This window comes from Musca autumnalis, unplaced genomic scaffold, assembly GCF_047663935.1.
Source record: "Musca autumnalis isolate F117 unplaced genomic scaffold, ASM4766393v1 scaffold_3, whole genome shotgun sequence".
NCBI classification, from domain to species: Eukaryota; Metazoa; Arthropoda; class Insecta; order Diptera; family Muscidae; genus Musca; species Musca autumnalis.
The window spans coordinates 260,667,049-260,688,759 of NW_027411866.1; the positions used below are offsets into that span (position 1 = coordinate 260,667,049).

The 21,711-nt window shown below is 36.3% G+C and overlaps 1 protein-coding gene across 1 annotated transcript; it reads left to right on the forward strand.

Annotated features, from left to right (window-relative positions):
• Window positions 1-308: 308 nt before the first annotated feature.
• Lcch3 (Ligand-gated chloride channel homolog 3) lies at window positions 309-20,134 on the forward strand. The gene is made up of 9 exons (XM_073973595.1): window positions 309-765; window positions 9,719-9,994; window positions 10,068-10,135; window positions 12,788-12,972; window positions 13,056-13,213; window positions 13,274-13,558; window positions 13,617-13,835; window positions 18,810-19,034; window positions 19,107-20,134. Exons 2-9 carry the CDS (start codon window positions 9,817-9,819, stop codon window positions 19,274-19,276), a joined length of 1,488 nt encoding a protein of 495 aa, XP_073829696.1. The 5' UTR covers window positions 309-765; window positions 9,719-9,816; the 3' UTR covers window positions 19,277-20,134.
• Window positions 20,135-21,711: the final 1,577 nt, after the last annotated feature.

A 21,711-nucleotide genomic window follows, 5' to 3' on the forward strand; every position in this document is an offset into this window, starting at 1 on the left:
ACTCTTCGATACAATAAAACACTACACAATAATTTTAAGTACAGTAGCATAAAATTCCATAATCATTAAAACCAAAATAAAGTAACCGAAAAAATCTCGAACAAAGCTTTCACTTTCAATTAATAATATTGAATAACAACAGAGGGAGCTGTAACCGGCATATAAAAGTTTGCGCATAACTGCACATAACATATCACAACAATTCTCTTTATTCTCTCTTAAACATACTGCTTCGTACTCTTTCTCAGCAAAAATGTCAAACGATTCAAACGAAAAATCACACAGCATCCGAAAAGTATCATTTAAACAAATCAAAGCTCTCTGTTGGTTCGAAACGGTTGATAGTAAAGCACGTCGTGTCTCGTGGAACGCAAAACTGTACGGACAATGAAAGGAAAAGTGAAAACAGTGGCCGTCTTCTGTCTCACTTGAAAAGGATGAAAATGTAATGAAAATGTATCCACTGCAACCCACTCAACCCACAAATAAAGCCAATCAAATTGAAGTGAAAGTGATTAAATTCGAATCCTACTAACCAGCCAATCGAGTAATCAACGAACCGACGGGAATACGGGCGAATACTTAACGCGTTACTTATACGAAATAATTACATTGCCACCAACCAACAATACAGCCAATACAAATAGCAACAACAAAAATACATTAGATTGCAGACCATTTAACGACCCAAGGGATTTTACATAATCTTTTTTCCCTCGTATTGAACGTCAACGAAGGCAACAGATTTTAGAGCTTAACAGTACGGTAAGTAAGGATGCTGGATCATCGACGAAAACAGCAGATGATATTCGATTCCATAACAATTTGAAATTTCTTATTAAAGCCAAAAGAAATTAAAGTTGGAAGAGGTTATATCTTTTACGAATTACAAAAAAATGCATGACATTTGCTTGAAGTGCTTGTCCTTTGGTTCTCTGATGCTTGACGAAAGAAGAAATTGAAAAAGGCAAATGCGGATACATTGCAAAAATCAAAGAACAACAAAGAAATGGAAGTGCTAATAGGACCTAATTTATGTGTGTTGCTTTTCACACACACACACACACACTATCTCGGCATAACCGTGTCAGGTGGTCAATCCATAACAAATTGTTGCAACAACAGTCGTCGCCGCTGCTGCCACAGTTGTAGCTTTAAAATCACAGCAAACGCAGTCACAAACAAAACAACAAAAATGCACTTTGACATCTTTATCCTTCAAGTGCAGGCCAAAGAGCAAAACGGTATAACGGGTACACTGAGCTCAGTTTTATTCTTTATGTCTGTATTGTTATTGTTGTAGTTGTTTATAATTATCTGTTTGTCTGGTAGTGTTATGCCTTTGACAATCCGTTTATCCGTCGGATGCCATGCATTCATGTTCTCTTTATAAGGTATTCGTTATTGTTGTTGTCGTTGCTTGGTCTACATTCGTCACAACAAACTCTTGAAAATGGGTCAAACTTGCTGCGAAGCGATGCCGTCGATGCATCTTTAATCCCCCTACCCTACCTCATAATTTTTCTGTTTTCTTAGTTCATTCATTCATCCGTAGCAAGCCAGTCTAAAACTCATCATTTATGAGAGCCTAAGAATATTTTGCTGCATTTCGATGTTTGTTTTGAGAATGTCGAGGGTGTGTGTGTGTGATTGACGGAGGCTATGACGACGCTAACAACTACGGAGGAGAATCCAATAATGTTTAAACGCAACGTTGCTAGTGTTGTCCTACTACAACTACTTACGATGCTGCTGCTGCTGCCGTTGCTGATACAGCAGAATTTGCTTGTCTGTTTACTGTGCAGTTGTTGTTCACTTTTGCCTCCATTTCCACTTTTATGGAAATTTATAAATGGCAATACAAACAAATTCACCATTTCCAGCATCGTTAAGCACAAACACACCAACCCACCCACATGAAATCGACAAACGAGAACATTGTTCATTTCAATTATTATTATTCTCCAATGAAAGGACAAGGTTTGAAATTAACGATTACCACCATCCTTACGCACGCACACACCCACACAGGGACAATATCTCATCTAATGATAATTTTATTAGTTTCACTTTCGTTTGCCGATGCGTTGTTTTTGCTGCTATTCCGTCGTTCTTATCGACCAGTGCCAGCAGTAGCAACAGAAGCCACAACATTAAGTAACCTCCTTTGCCGTACAAAAACCACGACCTTAACAAGATTCAAGGATTATCGGGCAAAGATAGAAATGGAAATATTTTAATTTGCATTGGTTTTCTATTCATTCGTACGCTGCTAATCTCCGCTACTCCCAAGATGGCAAAGAATAAGAATTGAAACTGAACTCGAAATAGAATTTATATTTTAAGGAGTGGAATAAGATCACGTCTGATACTGTTTTATATGAAATGTATATTATCTGTATTTTTGCAGTTGGATTTTAAACTGTTGTGGCAATTAACAGTTAGGTGTGAAACATAGAGAAAAAAATACTTATCAAAACTAATATCTTTATGATGTAATGTGAATTGTTTTCTCTTGATTATTGTTGATAATTACTTGAACTCTTCCAGAGTTTCTAAATGCATCGCATGAACAATTAAGAGCATTAATATCCATCACAGAATTTTTAAAGGGCAGGTGATTTGATCATTTTGCGGTCTACAGATTTTGCGAAATGTGTTCCTTTCATAAAATCCAAGTACTATATATACATCGGTTGTTTTGTTACTGAACTACTTACTCTGTGCAAATGTCATTGATAAAGTAAATCATTGGTACCGGATTACTTCGAAGTCACAATCCTTAAATATGTATTCCCTCAGTGAAGAATTGAACCATGTATATTAAATGGTCGATCGCTCTGATCGGTAAAATCTAATTTCATTATGTCAAATGTACAATAACCTTTATTTTCGCCGCCGAAATGTAATCCTGTTCGACTATAGTTTTATGAGAGTGCGCCAATTTAAAGTTTTTTATTGACGACTTTCATGACGCCGTTCATTTCCACATCATTTAGTGTTTTTTATGTACAGTTGAAATCGCTTTAACGTCGTTGTTTATAACGTCATATCGCTTATAACAAAAGTCCAGAATTTCCGCCCTTTATATTCCTCCCAAATAAATATCGCTTATAACGTCATCGTATATAACGTCATATCGAATGTAACATCGGTTTTTTGTAAAATATTTGAATTTCGCTATCGGTTGTGACTTCGAACCATACGAAAACGAACAATTTCTCTCAATATTTTGTTGTATGTATTTTTTATACCCTCAGCATTTATGTTAACGAGGGTATATACACTTTCATACGGGCAAAATGTGCCGCATCGAAATAATGGTTTTAGACCCCAAGTATGTTTGGACGAAATGTGTTTCAGACAATTTGGAGTTGATTTAGCCATGTCCGTCCGTCTGTCTTTCTGGCTGGTGCGCACGATAACTCTGAACGGATGAACCGATTTGGTCCAAAATTTGGCTCTCGCAATATTTTCTCTAAACTTAGTTTAAGTTCATAGATGGGTTATATCGGTCCACTCCTTCCGGTACCTCCCCCAAAAAAGTTCGGAAATGTTCGGAAAATTTGTGCCCACGATAACTCTTATAGGAAGTAACCGATTTCGTCCATAGGTAGCACATCGGGAAATTTCTACCAGACTTAGATGAAGTTTCAATAGGGACTCAATCTGTCCCATCCTTTGGGTACCTCCCACTCAAAATTTCGGAAAAGTTCAGTTTAGGACCTTCTCTCGAATCGCTTTGATTTTTGTTGTAGCAACTAGTATTACCTGCTCTCGAATCACTTTGATTTTTGTTGAATCAACCTGCATTCGCTGCCTCAATTACGACAGTAAAAGTTTTTTTCAGGGGCAAGTCCATACTTCTTGAGAAAACAGCCCGAAAGTTGTAAAACCCCCTATGGCATCATATGTAGTGACTGGAGAGCTCGAACCGAATACTGCGTTTGTCCACAATTTGAATATCTCTTCGAGAATTAGATGAAATTCGAAGGTGGTGCTTATAGGTCCACTCCTTACGGTACCTCCCACACAAAAATTCGAAAATATTCGCTAAAATGGTACGCGCGATTTCTCAAAGACGTAGCAACCGAATTGGCCCAAACTTTGGATCTCTAAATATTGTCGAAAATTAGTTTATGTTCAAATTTGGGCCCTATCTGTCCAATTCTTGAGGTACCAACCACACAAATGTTCAACATTTTTGGTGGTTAAGGGTCTGTTCGAGGATCCTATGGATATTTTTACCGAAGGGTTTCCTAGTGGCCTTGTTTACAGCGATATTATGTTTTTCGTAGGCTATTGTGATAAAAAAAGCCCTATCTATCGTTATCCCCCCAAATTTCTGAGCTTTAATCCTATCCATACTTTTGTCGGTCCATACGCCCAAAATTTTGAAAACCCCCCTAAATACATACGATTTTTTTGAAAAAAAAAAGTATTTCAATCCACACAGGCTGAGGGTATATCTCTGTCTGCAAAGCCGACTGATACTTTTGTACTTGTTTTTTTTTTTTTCATTATTTAAACATTCAATTCAAAACTACTTTCATATCTCAATCCTACACTCCCACAGTAACCCTTATTCCAAATTTCAGGATTCCCGCAGTATCCTTTCACTCAAATCCAAATTGTCCCGAATTTAGTACCATAGAACCATTTAGTACTTTTCGTGCACTAAGTTTGAATTTAAATAAACCCTTTATTTCATATTCCCTACTCTCCATCAGAGACTCTCATTCCAAATTTCCCGTTTGCCTAATACAAAGAGTACCACACTTAGTATCTTTTAGTACTTGTCGTACCGTTCCAATTCGAATTTCCAAAAATCCAGCCTTATCTCACCCCTACAAATCAACAATTCACACTCAAGTTTTTAGATTCAGCCGCTTCGACTGGGCGATGATGCAAAATTCACTCACCTCACTGCTCTTTTGTACTCGTATATGCATAGATGTAGGGATTTCAAATATTCTGGGTAGAGGAAACTGCCTTACCAACGCCGGAACTTGGATCAATCGCGAAAATTTTTAGTGATATACACACATATTTATTTTTGTGAAAAATATCAGCGCCCTCTGCCGACTCATACTCTAAAAACAGAACGAATACTGTTTACATAATCGTATCTTTTCCCCAAAAATGATCTATGTTGGGTGTTTGTGTTTTATTTTTTTTTTATACCCTACACCACTATGTGGGGAGGGTATTATAAGTTGGTTTTGACCAAAAAGTTTGTAACGCATCGAAATAATGGTCGTAGACCCATACTTATATATACCAAAATGAATGTCTCGAAGAGATGAGTCGATCTGGCTATTTGTGTCCGTCTGTCCGTCCGTCTGCCCATCTAAACCTTGTAATTACGCTACAGGTCCCAATTTTGATCGGATCGTCACGAAGTTTTGGATGTTAATGGGAGGGGAAGAAGCCTATTGGTAGGTGATTTTGGTAATGGTCGGATAATATTTAGGGGTCGGAATGGGCAAAAAAATTATGTGGATAAAAAGACAACGTTTTTTCCAAAGCGAATATCTCAGCTTCTATATGGGGTTTACCAAAAGACAATGAAAGTAAAAAAGTAAAAATATCACCTTTCTAATTATGTAAAGTAGGTTCTCGTAGGTGATCAAACAACGAAGATATCACACTAGTCGCAAATAAACCCCAAATTTTAATTTTTGCGATTTTAATTATAATGACGAATATCACAGCTTTGGTTGGGGGCTTTCCAAAAGCAAAGCCTGACTATGAAAGTAGAGGATCCCATCTTTACAATGATGTAAACTAGGTCGGCGTAGGTGACCAAATAACGGAGCTATCGCAATAGTTGGTAATACATTCCATTTTTCCATTTTTTGGAAACCACGCTACAGGTCGCAATTTTGATCGGATCGTCATGAAATTTCGAGTGTTAATGGAGGTCTCACAGAGGAAGCCTTTACAACGATGTAACGTAGGTTGTCGTAGGTGGTCAAACAACGAAGATATCGCAATAGTCGCTAATAGAACCCAACTTTTCATTTTTGCGATTTTAATAATAATAAGCCACACTAAGAAAGTAGAAAATCCCATTTTTAAAATTATGCAAAGTAGGTTGGCGTATGTGGTCAAATAATAGAGATATCGCAATAGTCGGTTATGCATCCCTCTTTCCACTTTTTCTGCAATCAAACTATGGTCGGAATTTTGATCGGATCATCACGACATTTTCTCACAGAAATTGAAGCCTATTGATGTTGGTGATGTCGACAGTAGTCAAATATAAAATTAAATATTAATTATTTCGGCTCAGTTCTCCTTAAATCATTTGGTATAAAGCCAGATAGGTGAAAACTTTCGTATCTCCCAAAAAGAAATGTTTTCGAGTGAAAAGATTATGCACAAAGGTAGTGGTGTAGGCCCAGCCAGCAATTGGGAGTGAGTGAGTCACTTCCTCTATCAGAAGTAATCGCATTCTGAACTTCTATTCTAGAAAATAGCGATCCTTTATCATTTTACAATAACAATTGCATTGCTGTCCCTTTTTGAACTTCTTGAATAACTACCTAGTGTCAAAAAGGAGATCGAAATTCTATTATTGCTTTTTTACACTAACAATGCTACTACTTACGACTATCGCATGGGCAGACACTTTCTCTGGTCAGTGCAGACACTTCGATTGTTTACGTTCATTTGAGCCGTGTACAACCTTAAACTAATATAAGACTTTAGTCTATCTGTTGTTTATAAGGTACGGTGGTGCAGTGGTAAGCATGTTCGCTTTGCATTCTTAAGGTCATGGGTTTGATTCCCAGGCCAGGCAACATAACATTTTTAAAAGTACAAAAAATAATGAAGATGGCAATTTCATCTAAGGATAGTTCTTTAAAAACGTATGTAATTTGGAACATTAATTAGAATAGTAAAAATATAAAAATTAAAAGAATAACAACAGATGAAATGAAAAACAAAAAAAATGTTTTATTTTCGTCACAACCAATTTTATCGCTAAAAGTACTTCTAGGAAGTCTCGAAAGCGGCATTCACAAGTAGTGTCGTGGACGTGGTTCATTTCTTCCCGAACGGTGTGCCTACTTCAATTAGAATGCGAGATCGCGGATGTGTATTTCTATCGCCTGGCAGTGACTGCTTCGGGTAATGGGCGATAAAAAATGCTTGCTGGGGGGTATGACATAGTCGGCCCCGTAACGGCTATACCCTTTTCTCACTTGTTGATGTATGAATTTACCGAATTACATTTATAAATTGTTGGGGTATGTATTTATACCTTTGGATTTGGATTAAAGCTCAACATTTTTGAACTTCTGCGGTAGAATATCGTACCAACCAGCCATTTTAGGTGGTACCCGTAGGATTTTTAGATCTCTTGGGTCATTATGTCGAGGAGCATGGCCATGAATAAATATATCATGTATTCAGAATAAAAAGAACAGTTTTCAAATTACAAATAAAGCTATTTACTTAACTTTTGTCGGATTAGAAGGTACAATAACCTTCTAACTTTGTTATATATTTTAGAGAAATATTACGATATGACAATTTGGAACAACCACCAGACACTTTTTTTTGGGTCACCATAGGATTGGAAATTTGGAAGCACAACATTACCCACTAAAAACATTATATCGCTGTAAACAAAACGGCAAGAAGTACTTTCGGTAATAATGAAATATATTCTAAGCAGCCCTTGATCTGCACTTAAGCGAACATTTGAAATGTTGGTAAGGTCTGGTACCGTCCTTGAGGTCGGGAGTTTCCCGATAAAGACCTTCTCGGAACTTGATGTACGTTTGGAATCCATATTGCTTTAGGCAAATCGGACAACCGATTTGTAACTTAACGTGCCTATCAGTAATTTTAGTTTGTGCCGGCTGGGTTTATAATACTGTTATGATACTATCTCAGGGAATATGAACTTGCCCTCGAATTAAATTGTACCGTCGTAATAGGGGTCGAGAGTACAACCTTCGGCAAAATAATAACAAGAAAGTGAAATAATAACATGCAAAATAATAACAAATGCTGACGGAGATATACCCTCAGCTTCTGACCAAAAAAAAAAGCAAATACAATGCCGTATGTAAAATATATTGATTTTATATCACGAGTTTGCTTAAAAATACGGCCATTTCCAAGTCATGTGTAGGGGGTACCCGAAAGACGGGTGCCACGTTTGGAACCTCCCTATGATAGTAAACTTGCGGATGTGCCCGTCAAAAAAAATGTACCGTAGTCAAAACAATCCGAGAAGAGCTCTTAAACTTCACTTTTTTTCGAATTTTGTGTGAAGTTTCAAGCCCGATCTATACCTAATAGGAATAATACGATGTGAAAAGTTTAGACCAAATCTAGAATTATCGTTCACATTATTTTACAGAAAATTTTTGAACTTTTGTGGGTTAGGTACCCAAACACCCAAAGGAGTGGATATCGCTTAAATTCGAACTTAAACTAAGTTTGGTCAAAATATTACGAATGCTAAATTTTGGAACGATTCGGTTGATCCGTTCGAGAGTTGTAGTGTGCACCAGTCAGGCAGACGGGCATGGCTAAATCGACTCCAAATTGCCTGAAACTAATTTCGTCCAAACATAATCACTAAATATTCGCATATACGAAATATTTTCTTAATTTATAAAATAGCATATCTAAAATAGGCTTGAAAACTATTGCAGTGATAATCCAAATATGTATATACAAAGCTTCCGAATGGTAGTTTACGTCCGGTTTGCACATCCATACATATGTTGTAATTTTTTCTTCATTCTCCGGACATGACATTTCATTAGGTAAACCAACACTTATGAATTTACTTTCAGGGTGATTATGTGCGATGTTACACACACACCTACTCGCCGTGCTGGGTATTGATGTTAATTGCAAACTCAAACTAAAACTCATACCGGGTTATCCTAAATCCTTCTGCCCTAAAGGGGTTTAACTTAATTACACTCTCAACAGAAGGTGTTTTGTTTTTACCTTCTTCTTCTTTTTTAACATTGTAATTACAAATTTTACTGTTTAATCTACGAGGAATATTTTAACAACATAAACTTTAAATGCAATTTGAAATGAAAATTAAAAGAAAAAAACTAACTTAAACTGTAGTGCGATTCTCTAACACATTTTTTGAGTTACCGACAAAAATCGTTAAAATTAAAACGTAAAATTATGAATGAAAAGTTCAAATAAAAGTTGACAACACTCTTGCTATCGGTAGAACTTTACGACTGCATTTTATTCATCGCTAACTTACCGAAAAATATCGGTAATTACCGAAACTATAAGCATTTTAATTTTACCGACAATTGTCGTTAACTCAAAAAATGTGTTAGAGAATCGCACTACTGAAATATTAAATTATACAGTTTATTAGTGGCATTTGCTACAATAAAATTATAATGGAAAATATGCATTTTGGACAAATTGGTACTTCATTGTTGTTCATCCAAACCACATATTCAATATATTCAATGAAAAAAGTTGAATAAACCTTTATTATTCGCTAAACAATACTCATGCCAAGAAAACAGAGAGCCCATGTGCGTAATGGATAATGGATACTAACGTTGTCTTGCCCATCCTCCTCTCTCAACCGTTTGCCATTGATAGCCATTACTGGTGACGACTATTCATTCACTTAGCGGTGGCGATGACGATGACGATGGTGATGATAATGATGATGGATAATGCATTTCCTTGCATTCATTTGCAGGTTTGAAGGCCCCCAAATACTTGAAACAGCTATGGAATGAACATTAAGGAGCATCGCACAGTATCCATACTCAAGTATCCTTTTCACGAACAAACAAAATGCTAAGAACTGTTGGCACAACAATAGCCTGCAGTTTAGTCATTATGCTGGTGCTTCATACAACCCCCGTCAGATGTAAACGAAGAGAAATGATAGCCGGCCGACTGGAAAACGTCACTCAGACCATAACAAAAATACTGAAAGGATATGACATACGACTAAGACCAAATTTTGGAGGTAAGTTTGTGTTTTTGTCAATGGCTGAATGTATTTATGTTTTGATTGACATTTTATTATGCTATTGTAATAGGAGAGCCTCTACACGTGGGAATGGATCTGACAATAGCTAGTTTCGATGCAATATCCGAAGTTAATATGGTAAGTTTGATAAAAAAAAATTATTTTTACTATTTACTTATTTATAAACACTTGAAAACGCAAACATACATTTTGTAACTTTGCAAAATCGTATGTTTATATTATGAAATTGAAATAACACAACTGAAATGACATTACAAAAAATACGTAAAGGGACGTGCCTATTGTTAAAGGCTTTGGAACAATATATTAACACGGGTAGTACAGTGTACTAAGAAGTGTGATTTTATAGTACGTTGCATTGCATATACGTCAAATAAATCCTCATAAAGGATGTTAACCCTACAAAAGGCTATAATATAAACAGGCTGTTAGTTTGACGAGAGTTGGCTTTATGAAGGTTATATTAACTTTGTTATTCCGTTTGTAAGAGATTGAAATAATAATTTAGGTCGATCAATGCATGTCCGTCCGTTATTCCGTCTGTTGACACCCAAAAAATGGAAATAGAACGCTGACATTTTGGGGAAGATGCGTTTTTTGTTTGCATGCAGGTCAAGTTCGACGATGGGCTGTATCGGTCCACGTTTTGGTATAGCCCCAATATAACGGCACCTTCCGATTCTCGGTATTTTGAAGTTTTTAAACACATTTCAAGCCGAATTAGCTATAATTTGACATTTAGAGTTCCTAGTGTCCAAAGAAAACGTATATTTCAAAAAATTATCCACGTGGGTTCATGTTTTGGTATAGCCCCTACAAAACGGTGCCACCCGATTTTCGATATTTTGAGGATATAAGCTACAATTTTCAACCGAACTAGCTGATGTTTGACACGGAACTTTTCCATCAAAAATCGTCAACATAGGCCCATGTTTTGGTATGGCCCGCACATAAGGGTACCTCCCAATTTTCGGTATTTTGGGGATTTTAGCTACAATGTTCAACCGGACCAGCTGTAATGTGACATTTAAGGTTCTCAGTAGTCACGAAACTTCTTCACTAAAAATCGTCAGTATAGGTCCATATTTGGTATAGCTCCAATTTTTGGTATTTTGAGGGTTGTGTGTACAATGTGGTCATCACAAAACGTTTTCACTTTTTCAATATAGTTCCACTTTTTGTTATAGGCCTCATCCAAGCATATCTCCGCATTTTCGGTATTTTCAGAATTGTAGCTGTATTTCTTGAACGAGCCAGCACAAAAATCGGAAAATGTGAAGTTTAAAAGCACCACTCGGATAGTTGTGGAATTTTCTCCAGCAGGTTGCCCTTGCGGCCCCCTTTTCGATGGTACAATTTCTTTCGGGGGCAAGTCCATACTTCCTGAGATAGCGGCTTAAAAGTTCCAAGAAATCCAGACGATACCGAGTAAAATGGCAAATCCGCAAGATAACTCTCGCAGGAAGTTTCTGATTGGACCAAACTTTACACATCGTATTATTCCATCTAGTCATGTATCAGGTTGAAATATGGACTATATCGGTCCCTTCCGGTACCTCCATCACGCAATTTGGGGGAAAACTGCAGATTAACAGCTCACCTCGGATCATTTTGAATTTTTTTTCGAAAAGTTCTTCTTGCGGACCTTGTTACGACAGCGCAATTTTTTTCGGGGCAACTCCATATTCCTGAGATAATGGGTAGCACGTAAGACATCACTCTAAGGCAGAAACTGAATTGGTCGAAACGTTTTGCATCATATTATTTCTTGCAGCCTAGAATCGAATTATGTCCGAATATTAACTACATCACACCACCCATTTCCTCCCACACAAAGTTTGGAAAGAGTGCAGAAGTATTGTGTTGGCTTATTTTCTTTAAATCCGAGGCTGAGGATACTTTCTTAGTTGTTACTTGCTAAACAGTATTCCTTGTATGACAGTAATATCGGCATTGTTCTTTGCAAATACATCTGCCAGATCTTAATTTGTACATTTTCTATAATGAGCTGATCATTACAGATAGAGGTCCTTAAATGTTTGGGGAGGTCGTAAACGTTCGCGGCTGTTTTATATAGGGGTAACTAACTAGGCGGACTTTCATTCCAATTTTTTTATCGTTCTCATGGGCACACGTTAACTAACGATCTGTAAGGGGTGTTAACAGCAGTTCCACAGTAACAATAGGTCAATCTTGCTTTCGCTTACATGTTACATACAAATACAGTGTGGTGTAAGGTAAACATATTTCATAAAGGCATTCTTCCAAACCACTCCCCAAATTATATCTTTAAAGACTGGAACATAAGTTGATTATCCATGAAAAAAGTCCCAATCCATCACATCATTTTATTCGAAAGTAACACTTCTAAATCGGATAGCCCTTTAAATTATATCAGAATAAATTCATATCCATTTATGTATTATTAAACGTAAAGTCACCCTAATGTTTACATATCCAACGCCAGCATAGACGACGAAGATCTAAAGGAAGTTATTTACAAATTTAATGGCATCCTTGAAGAACAATATTTGCCACATAAACACCCCCACACGCCCACAAACGAAATGCAAACAAACGTACATATGTACGAGTATGTACGTATTTTCTCTCACTTGATTTCATATCCCATCAATGAAATATCCTTACATTGAGGGTAAATTGATGGTGGGTTGCGAACTAGTGTGCTACTCTTTCGAGTAAAAGAATTAACATTTTCTATGAGCTGAGAGTGTAAAGTAACCTAACCCCTCTTGTATTTATTTTCAGGACTACACAATTACCATGTATCTGAATCAGTATTGGCGTGATGAGCGGTTGGCATTCAATGCATACGGCCCCTACTACGATGATGATGCGGACGATGATGGTGTCAATGATGTTCTTACACTGTCGGGAGATTTTGCGGAGAAAATTTGGGTGCCGGATACATTTTTTGCCAACGATAAGAATAGGTGAGGAAGCAAGCACATATGTATGCTGCAGACAGTCATCAAAAGTGTGTCTTTGACTTACATTTCTTTGTTGTTATTGTTAGCTTTTTACACGATGTTACCGAACGCAATAAACTAGTACGATTGGGTGGAGATGGATCCGTTACCTATGGCATGCGATTTACAACAACACTAGCCTGCATGATGGATTTGCACTACTATCCATTGGATTCACAAAATTGCACCGTGGAAATTGAAAGCTGTAAATAGGGTTATGGTACCAATCAAACTTTTTCCGATTAACCTTTTTTGTCATTTCAAGATGGTTACACTGTCAGCGATGTCGTCATGTATTGGAAACCAACACCAGTTCGTGGTGTAGAGGATGCTCAACTGCCACAATTCACAATAATCGGCTATGAGACAAACGATCGCAAAGAACGCCTTGCCACAGGGGTGTACCAACGTTTGTCGCTCTCCTTTAAACTGCAGCGCAACATTGGTTACTTCATCTTCCAAACATACCTGCCAAGTATTTTGATTGTTATGCTTTCTTGGGTTTCATTTTGGATAAATCACGAGGCAACTAGTGCTCGTGTGGCATTAGGTGAGTTAGTTGGACGACAATGGCGCGATGAGTTTAGTTTAAACATTATTCTGTTTAGGTATTACCACTGTCCTTACTATGACTACCATAAGTACGGGAGTACGGAGTTCCTTACCCAGGATATCATATGTCAAAGCCATAGATATTTATCTGGTCATGTGTTTTGTGTTCGTATTTGCTGCCCTCTTGGAATATGCGGCTGTCAATTATACATATTGGGGTAAAAGAGCTAAGAAGAAAGTGAAACGTGGTAAAGATGGTGATAGTAAAAAATCAGGTATGTAATGATGAGGATGTTTTTCTGTTTCTGTTTCCTCATTTGGAAATTGAAATCTAGTTTGGTAGAGGTGTAGATCCATACATACCCACGGTGCACCTTAACTAACTTTAAATGAAAGCTGCTAAGACCTGAGAAGTTTTTGCGAATTCTGAAACTACAATGTTCATAGATGAGAAAAATCAAAAAAAAATCGGAGGGCTTTAAAAAAGTTACGGTCAAAGTTCACATTTTTAGGGGTTTTTAGGTTTTCACCATTTTGCTTGGAAACCGCAAGTCCTACGGAAATTTGACTAAAGAAAATGTTGTAACAGTCAAAATTCTCTACAAAATTGACCTTTATCATATTTTCGTAGGTTTTATCGGTTTTGAGATATAGAAGTTCAAATTGGGACAATGCACTGACTGTATCGCCTCCTAATAAAACAATGTCACGCTCAGTGTGCCTTAACTAACTTTATATAAAACCCGCTTGTACCTGGAAAGTTTTTGTGAATACTGAAACAGCTATGTTTAAGATGAGAAAAATAAAAAAATAAACAAAAATCTCTGGAGGTCAAAGGTCACATTTTTAGGGTTTTTTGCTTGAAAACAGCAAGTTCTATAGAAATGGGAGTAAAGCAAATTAGTTATTATCAAAATTACTCAACGTTTTTAGGAGGGCAATTATATAAGGTTTTCTATTTTTTTTTAACATTTGTTACTCAGACTGGCCTAACTTTCGGTATACCCCGATTAAGTATCTTATGTGAATTATCCACATTTCTGTGCATAAATAACACTGTGATACAAAAATTGACAAGCAATGTTTGCAGGGGTTCTGATCAGTGTTGACGAATTTGACGATTTATCATCATTTAGACGATTTTTTAGCCCAAAATTGGAAAATGACGATTTGACGATTTTATGGTCAAAAATGACGATTTTTCACGTAAGCTAAAAATTCAAGAAATAAAAAATGACAACCACATTTCGACACAAATTTCACGAACGATTTTAAGGAAAACAATGTTCCAAACCCGATTTTTGAGCTTTTTTAATATTTTATAGCAATTTCTAGACATAGACACATATCTGGAATACAGGTATTTTCATAGTTTTTGCCCCACATTCAAATAACATCAGACGAAAATTTTCGTTTAGTTTTGTTAATGGATGAACATCTTCCTTGAAAAGTTTTCGAGATAAAATATTAATTAATTCTATTTTGTTGTAAAAAATATGAATCCAGCTTTATTAACATCCTACTAATGTCCTCTTTAAGTTGTCAGCCAGTTATGAATGAAAATTTGTATAGATTTACGACTGCCCAACAACTAAAATGTACGTGTACCGACAAACCAGGACGGTCACACTGCCAAGCAAGCGATATTTGAGCTAAGCTGTCATTCAAAATGACAATGTGTACCCAGTTTTACCATGCTGCATTACTGAAAACTCGATAACCATAGGAAAACTATCATCTTCTGAGAGCTGTTCTTATAGCGGTATTTAAGTGATATTGGGTTAGATTTATTGCTGAGTGTTGTATATCTTATATTGTCAGTCTCATTCACAAAAATATCAGCGAAAAATCGCATTTAACGGTAACCAAACCAAGTTTTGGACCATGTTGACGATTTTTTGACGATTTTCCAAATTTTGTTGACGATTTGACGATTTTTTTACGATTTCCGATCCAAAACAGTCGGCATCAGAACCAGATGCATAAATTTGGTTTTGTGGGAGTCCGTGGAAGACGAAAATACCTTTGGTTTCTTTCGATCACTTCGTTTTTTGATTTTACAACGGAAAATTTCAACTTTAAACGGGCATATCTTATTTTTCCACAACGGATTTCCACAGCCTATTTATACCCTATACCACAATCTGGAAAAGGGTATTATAAGTTTGTTTTGGTAAAAATTCATGTAACACCGCGAAATATTCGTCGGAGACCCCCAATGTGGTATACCAATCTTCATATCTTGACGAGATAAAGCGATTTTCAGATGTGTGTCCGTCCGTCCCTCCGTCCGTCCGTCCGTCCGTCCGTCCGTCTGTCCATTATAAATTGTAAACACGCTCCAGGCCGCAATTATGGACCGATCGTCACGAAATTTTGTATGGAGGTCGGGTTCAGATCAGAATAGATCCCTATTCTTATTGGTGATGATCGTGAAATATTTAGCGGGTGAAATGGACCAAAAACATAATATTTATCCAATTTTCTAGCGGCTCTGTAGGTCTCAATAATAGTCCGATCAACGCGTAATTTTAAATAAGGTAAGAGTATATCACAACGGAGAAGCGTGCAATTTGAGATGGCGATCGGATAATATTTAGAGGGTTAAATGGACCAAAACTTTTGTGTGAAAATTGTGAAATTTTTTAATTTACAGCTTATATCTTAATTCCTGCAAGTGACACTCCGGACAAGTGAGATATACTTGAAAGTGGAACGCTTGACCTTTCAATTGATGCCAATTATGTTAGTGTGCATGCTAAGATAACAGAGTTATAGCCTAATATATTCCATTATTTGTTTGTAGTGTAATAATAAACTCGCTAGAAGTCGCACTTATACATCAATAGTCACGAAATTTTGCACCGGGTAAGGGTATAGGTCGAAAAAGATGCCTACAATTTTGAATGATGATCTTATATTCTTAAGCGGGTGAAATGGACCATTACTTTTGTATGAAAAATATAACTATTTTATTTTTGGTCGATATTTTAATTCCTTGAGGACATATATTTTGCAAAGTAGCCTACATATGGAAAACAACTACTGACATTTCCTCTGATGTAAATTGCAATAAAGTGTTTGCTAGATAACGGGCCTACAACCTAATATATAATGGGTTCTGTGTAAAGAACCACATTTTCATCCCATGATACATATTGTCTCTCCAAAAGTTGATGTAACACCACGAAATATTCGTCCTAGACCCCTTATTTGGTATGCCAAAATTCATATCTCGACGAGATAAAGCGATTTAGCGATGTGTGTCCGTCCATTAAAAATTGTAAACAAGCTGAAGGCCGCAATTATGGACCGATTGTAACGAATTTTTTAAGGAGGTTGGGTTCGGGCCAGAATAGAAATGATTAGTTTTGGTGATGATCGTGAAATGTTCAGGGGATGAAATGGACCAAAAAACAAAATTTTAACCAATTTTGTAGCGGCTCTATAGGTCAAAATAATAACCCGCAAAATTGTAAACAAAGTTTGAGTTTATGATGAAGAAGAAGGGTACAAACCAACGTGAAGATCGGGTTAAATGGACTGAAACTTTTGTGTGAAATTGGTAAAAATTTCAATAACGTAGCGGTTAAACAGCAGAAGTAGTAGTACTACATAAGTGGGTTTCATTACATTTTAGTTTGTGTGAACTAAATTTTCCTTTCCTGCTACAAAAATGTCTTTGTAATGCTAGATAACTTTTTGGTATTGGTCATAAGTATTATATATTACATCTTTGATATTTGATAATTAAATTTTCACAATCATTGAAAAGAAGTTCCTTGGAGAGCGATTGTCCAGGGATAGTGGTATAGGGTATCCCATGGTCGGCTCCGTCCGACTATAGACTTTTCTTACTTGTTTTTCCTTGAAAGGGTAGAATATTGTCTATCGAACAAGCCATAGATTTCCAAAATTAGTTAACAAATGGCTAAGTTGTTGTGATTAGAGTGTGACAAAAACGCATTAAAACGGGAAAATGTTTTTGCTCGTGCTCTAGGCTGCGTAGAAGATACCAAACAGTGTAATTATTTACTTTTAGCAAGAAGGAAATTTAGTTAACTTTCCAAAATGCGAAAAATCAATGAAATCGGTTGAAAAAATAGATCAGTTATGGCAAACGGTATTTTCGTCTCCCATGGACTCCCACAAAACCGAATTTATGCATCAGAACCCCTGCAAATTGTCGTGTGGCACAGTCTAATTATTATATTGGATTTGATAATATATCTCGGTCATCTCTTTCGTTTAGATGCCTTCAAAGAAGTTTAAGGTTTGATATCTTATCGTATTAAATATTTAATAGCATTATGACCCCGATTACAACACCATATATCTTCCCGGCATAGGGCATCCAACAAAATTAAAACACAACATGGGGAAATAAGATTTTTATTCCCATAGTCTGTTTTAAATGTATCAGTTGAATGTTGATGCTAAATCTTTTTGAACTTTCTTTATAAGTTAAGTCTTTGTTAATTGTTCCTGATGTACAATTAGGAAAGTTATTCTCCTGTCCTCGTGTTTTCAATGCCTCATTATACCCTCAGCCTCTATACACTTTGATACGATCAAAAATGTGCCTCATCGAAATAATGGTTTTAGATCCCAAGTATGTTTGGACGAAAATTGGTTCAGACAATTTGGAGTCAATATCCGCCTGTCTGTCTGTCTGGCTGGTGCGCACGATAACTCTCGAACGGATCAACCGATTCAAACCAAATTTCGCACATCGTAATATTTTGCCCAAACTTAGTTTACGATGGGTCATATCGGTCCACTCCTTCGAGTACCTTCCCCACAAAAATTCACAATTTATCTTGAAAATGGTGTAAACGATAACTCTCGAAGCGATTAGTCGATTTGGTCCAAACTTTGTATATCGTAACATTTCTTCCATACATAAATGAGGTTCCAAAGCGAACTCTGTTTATTCCTTCAGGTACCTACCACAAAAAATTTCGGAAAAGTGTAGTTTAACACCTCGTCTGTGTACTTTTATTCAGGGGAAGTAAAAAAACACATCAGCCGACTCCTAAACATAAGATCCACCTCCAAAATGGTACCTCCTTCGCAACACTTTTGAGTTTTAATTCAAATCTATATTTTGTCGGCAAGTTCATACCCCCCAACAAAGACCACAGAAAACCCTCTAAATACATAAGGATCTTGGTGGTGTGACCACTTATATATTGTGTAGTAACCTATGTAAAAGTATCACAAACTTATTGTCTCATGAATTTTTCTAGGGAAACCTGATAAATCAGAAACCTGTTCAACTGCCGAGGATATCATAGAGTTACAAGATGTACGCATGAGTCCCATACCATCACTGCGCAAGGGCAACTATAACAGCACACTAAATTCATTGGGTGCAGAAACATTGGATTTGGCCAAATTTCCACCGAGTTTTAGAATTGCACGCAACTATGGAACCACAAGTCGTTCAAATCTTAGATACCGAGGTCAGCGAGGTAAGTTTGGACACACACACACAGATTACTCAATCTAACTTGATGGATAATCCACAACTTTCCTTTTCTTAGGCAACAAACCTCGTGTCATACATGCCTTGAAAAAAGGCGCTTCTGCCATTAAAGCCACCATACCCAAAATCAAGGATGTCAATATCATCGATAAATACTCACGCATGGTTTTCCCCGTTAGCTTTATGGCTTTTAATCTCGGCTATTGGCTATTTTACATTTTGGAATGATAGCACATCCAAACACTTCACACTTCCAAGTAGAGGCCATCAAACCCCTTCTTCTGTAGTGTGTAGTGTTGTTACCGCTGCCGCGAAACCAACCGTAACCTGTGAACGTAACCACGTACACAAGCCTGTGTATATTTAGAATAAACTTTCAACTAAAGAGAATATCCCACAATTTCCCCACCAAAAAAAAAACAAACAAACCCCCTTCAAGAACCCACCAAGCACAAAACCCAAAAACCAAAATTCCACAATTTATTTTCTTATTTTAGAAAAACTACTCTTTTTATGTTTTTAAGTTAAAAAGCTAATTTCATAGCTATATATGTATACGTGTTTAACATATTTGATCGAAATGTCTATTACCAAATGATATCCTTCCAAGAGATTTTAGAGTTTTATTAGCTTAAGTCAACATTTGTATCTGATACTTGAGAGTACAACTTTGAAAAAAAAACCTGAAGGAATAGCCCATACTGTTAAGGATACTTACACAGAACTGCTGGGCATGATACAAACCAACTCCACAGAACCAACCTATCAACCAACCTTGCCAGTAAAAATCCTAATTAATTCATTAAGTGTAGATATTGCCAAAAATAACAAAATAAAAGGTAAGGCATAATGATGAGAGTGTATTATTGTGATTGAAAATTGTTTTTATTACTATGAATACCAAAACCAAATCAGAACCAGAACCATCATTCGAGTATCAATTGTTAGTAAAGTAGAATAAAGAACATGCAACTTAAAACCGTAATATTAAGATTTCTCCTTTTCCAAAAGCCAAAAACACCCATGGAAGAAAACTATTAAAGTGGTGGTAATAAAATCAAATAAACCAAACCATAAATCGAATTGTAAGCCAAGTGTTTTCTTTTTATCATTTATATAGTCTTACTTACTCGGGAATAAACAAAACATGACTACTGATGGTAATCGGACATGTATATCATTTGCTTTTTCACCTACCCTGTAACTCCTTTAACCATACTATTTGAATATTTTAGCAATGACATACTGACATTTAAAGATATGGGGAACAAGGTGTTTCCTAAAGGAAAAAATTGTGCTTAATATTGAAAACTGTCTTAGGGAGAGACATTTTTCTTCTCCGTCATTACAAATTTCTTATTGGGAGCTTAGCTACCACAACTTCTGTAATAATATCCCACCAAAATTAAATGGAAGTGGTTCCATGTGAAATCATGATTTCACTGGTTCTTTTGCATGAGTTCAAATGAAGTCGTGAACGATACGACCTTTTACATGGAATTATTAAGAGTTCGAATGGAGTCGTAAAAAATCCGATCTTTTTCATCGAATTACCATGAGTTCGACTGGAGTCGTGAAAGATCCGATCCTTTTCATTGAATTTTCATGAGTGCAAAGGAAGTGGTGAATGATCCGATCTGTGTCATTATATTGTCATGAGATTAAATAAACAGATAAGTACAATAAATCATCAAATAATCATGTACCCGAATAATTGTTTACTTGCAAAAGTAATTGTTAAAATGAAAATAAAAATCAGAAGAAAGTGATCGATAGTGGCAAAATTTACATATATTAATTAAAAATACTATGTAAGTTCTTATAAAACAAAAAGAAAAATATATTTTGTGTTTGGAAACCTGTTTCCTTTTTGTGGAATTAAAAATACATAAGTATAAAAGAGATCCGGTCTATAAACCATGAGCTGTACACGCCGACCGACACCGATATAGTAAAACGTATCGAGCTGCAACTATTGCGTCGGCTGGGTCATGTCAAGAGGATGAATAAAGCCACAGGCATATGAATACAAGCCATTTTACGACAAAACTATGACTATGATTTTGGGATCAATATAATATATTAAAAAACACAAAGATAATAATCTTGAAAATTACAAAAAATAAAGAAAAAATATATCTGGTGATAAAAATCATCTTTGTATTGTATTCAACAAATTCTATTTCTGATTTTTTGAAGTCCAGATCCAATGCATTGGTGCAAAATGTCATGACAAAGAACTGGTGCAAGTTGGCATGACAATGAACTGGTGCAAAATGTCATCACAATGAACTGGTGCAAAATGTCATCACAATGAACTGGTGCACAATGCCATGACAATGAACTGGTGCAAACTGTCATGAAAATGACTGGTGCAAAATGCAATGACAATGAATTCGTGAAAGCGTGTGTCACTCCCTTGTACATTTCATCGGTGATTCAACCGAATTTTAATCGATGCCATGTCAGTTGCACCCATGATTGAAATCATTATTTGTCATCGAACATTTTGCTGGGATGCAAATCTTAGTTATAATATTTCAAGAATTTGAAGAGTCAATATTAGGCCGGGGCGATTTGTATAGAAGGAAAAAAAGCTTAATAAGCGCGTCGCGTTTCTGATTGCTGGGATTGTACTGAAACAGAAAGTCTACTAGAGCATA

Excerpts from the sequence above, each read along its gene's own strand:
- Lcch3 (XM_073973595.1), top strand. The coding sequence starts at position 9,817 with ATGCTAAGAACTGTTGGCACAACAATAGCCTGCAGTTTAGTCATTATG. Across the intron at positions 13,214-13,273 it reads CACCGTGGAAATTGAAAGCT|ATGGTTACACTGTCAGCGAT; the intron begins GTAAATAGGGTT and ends TGTCATTTCAAG. Across the intron at positions 13,559-13,616 it reads TAGTGCTCGTGTGGCATTAG|GTATTACCACTGTCCTTACT; the intron begins GTGAGTTAGTTG and ends TATTCTGTTTAG.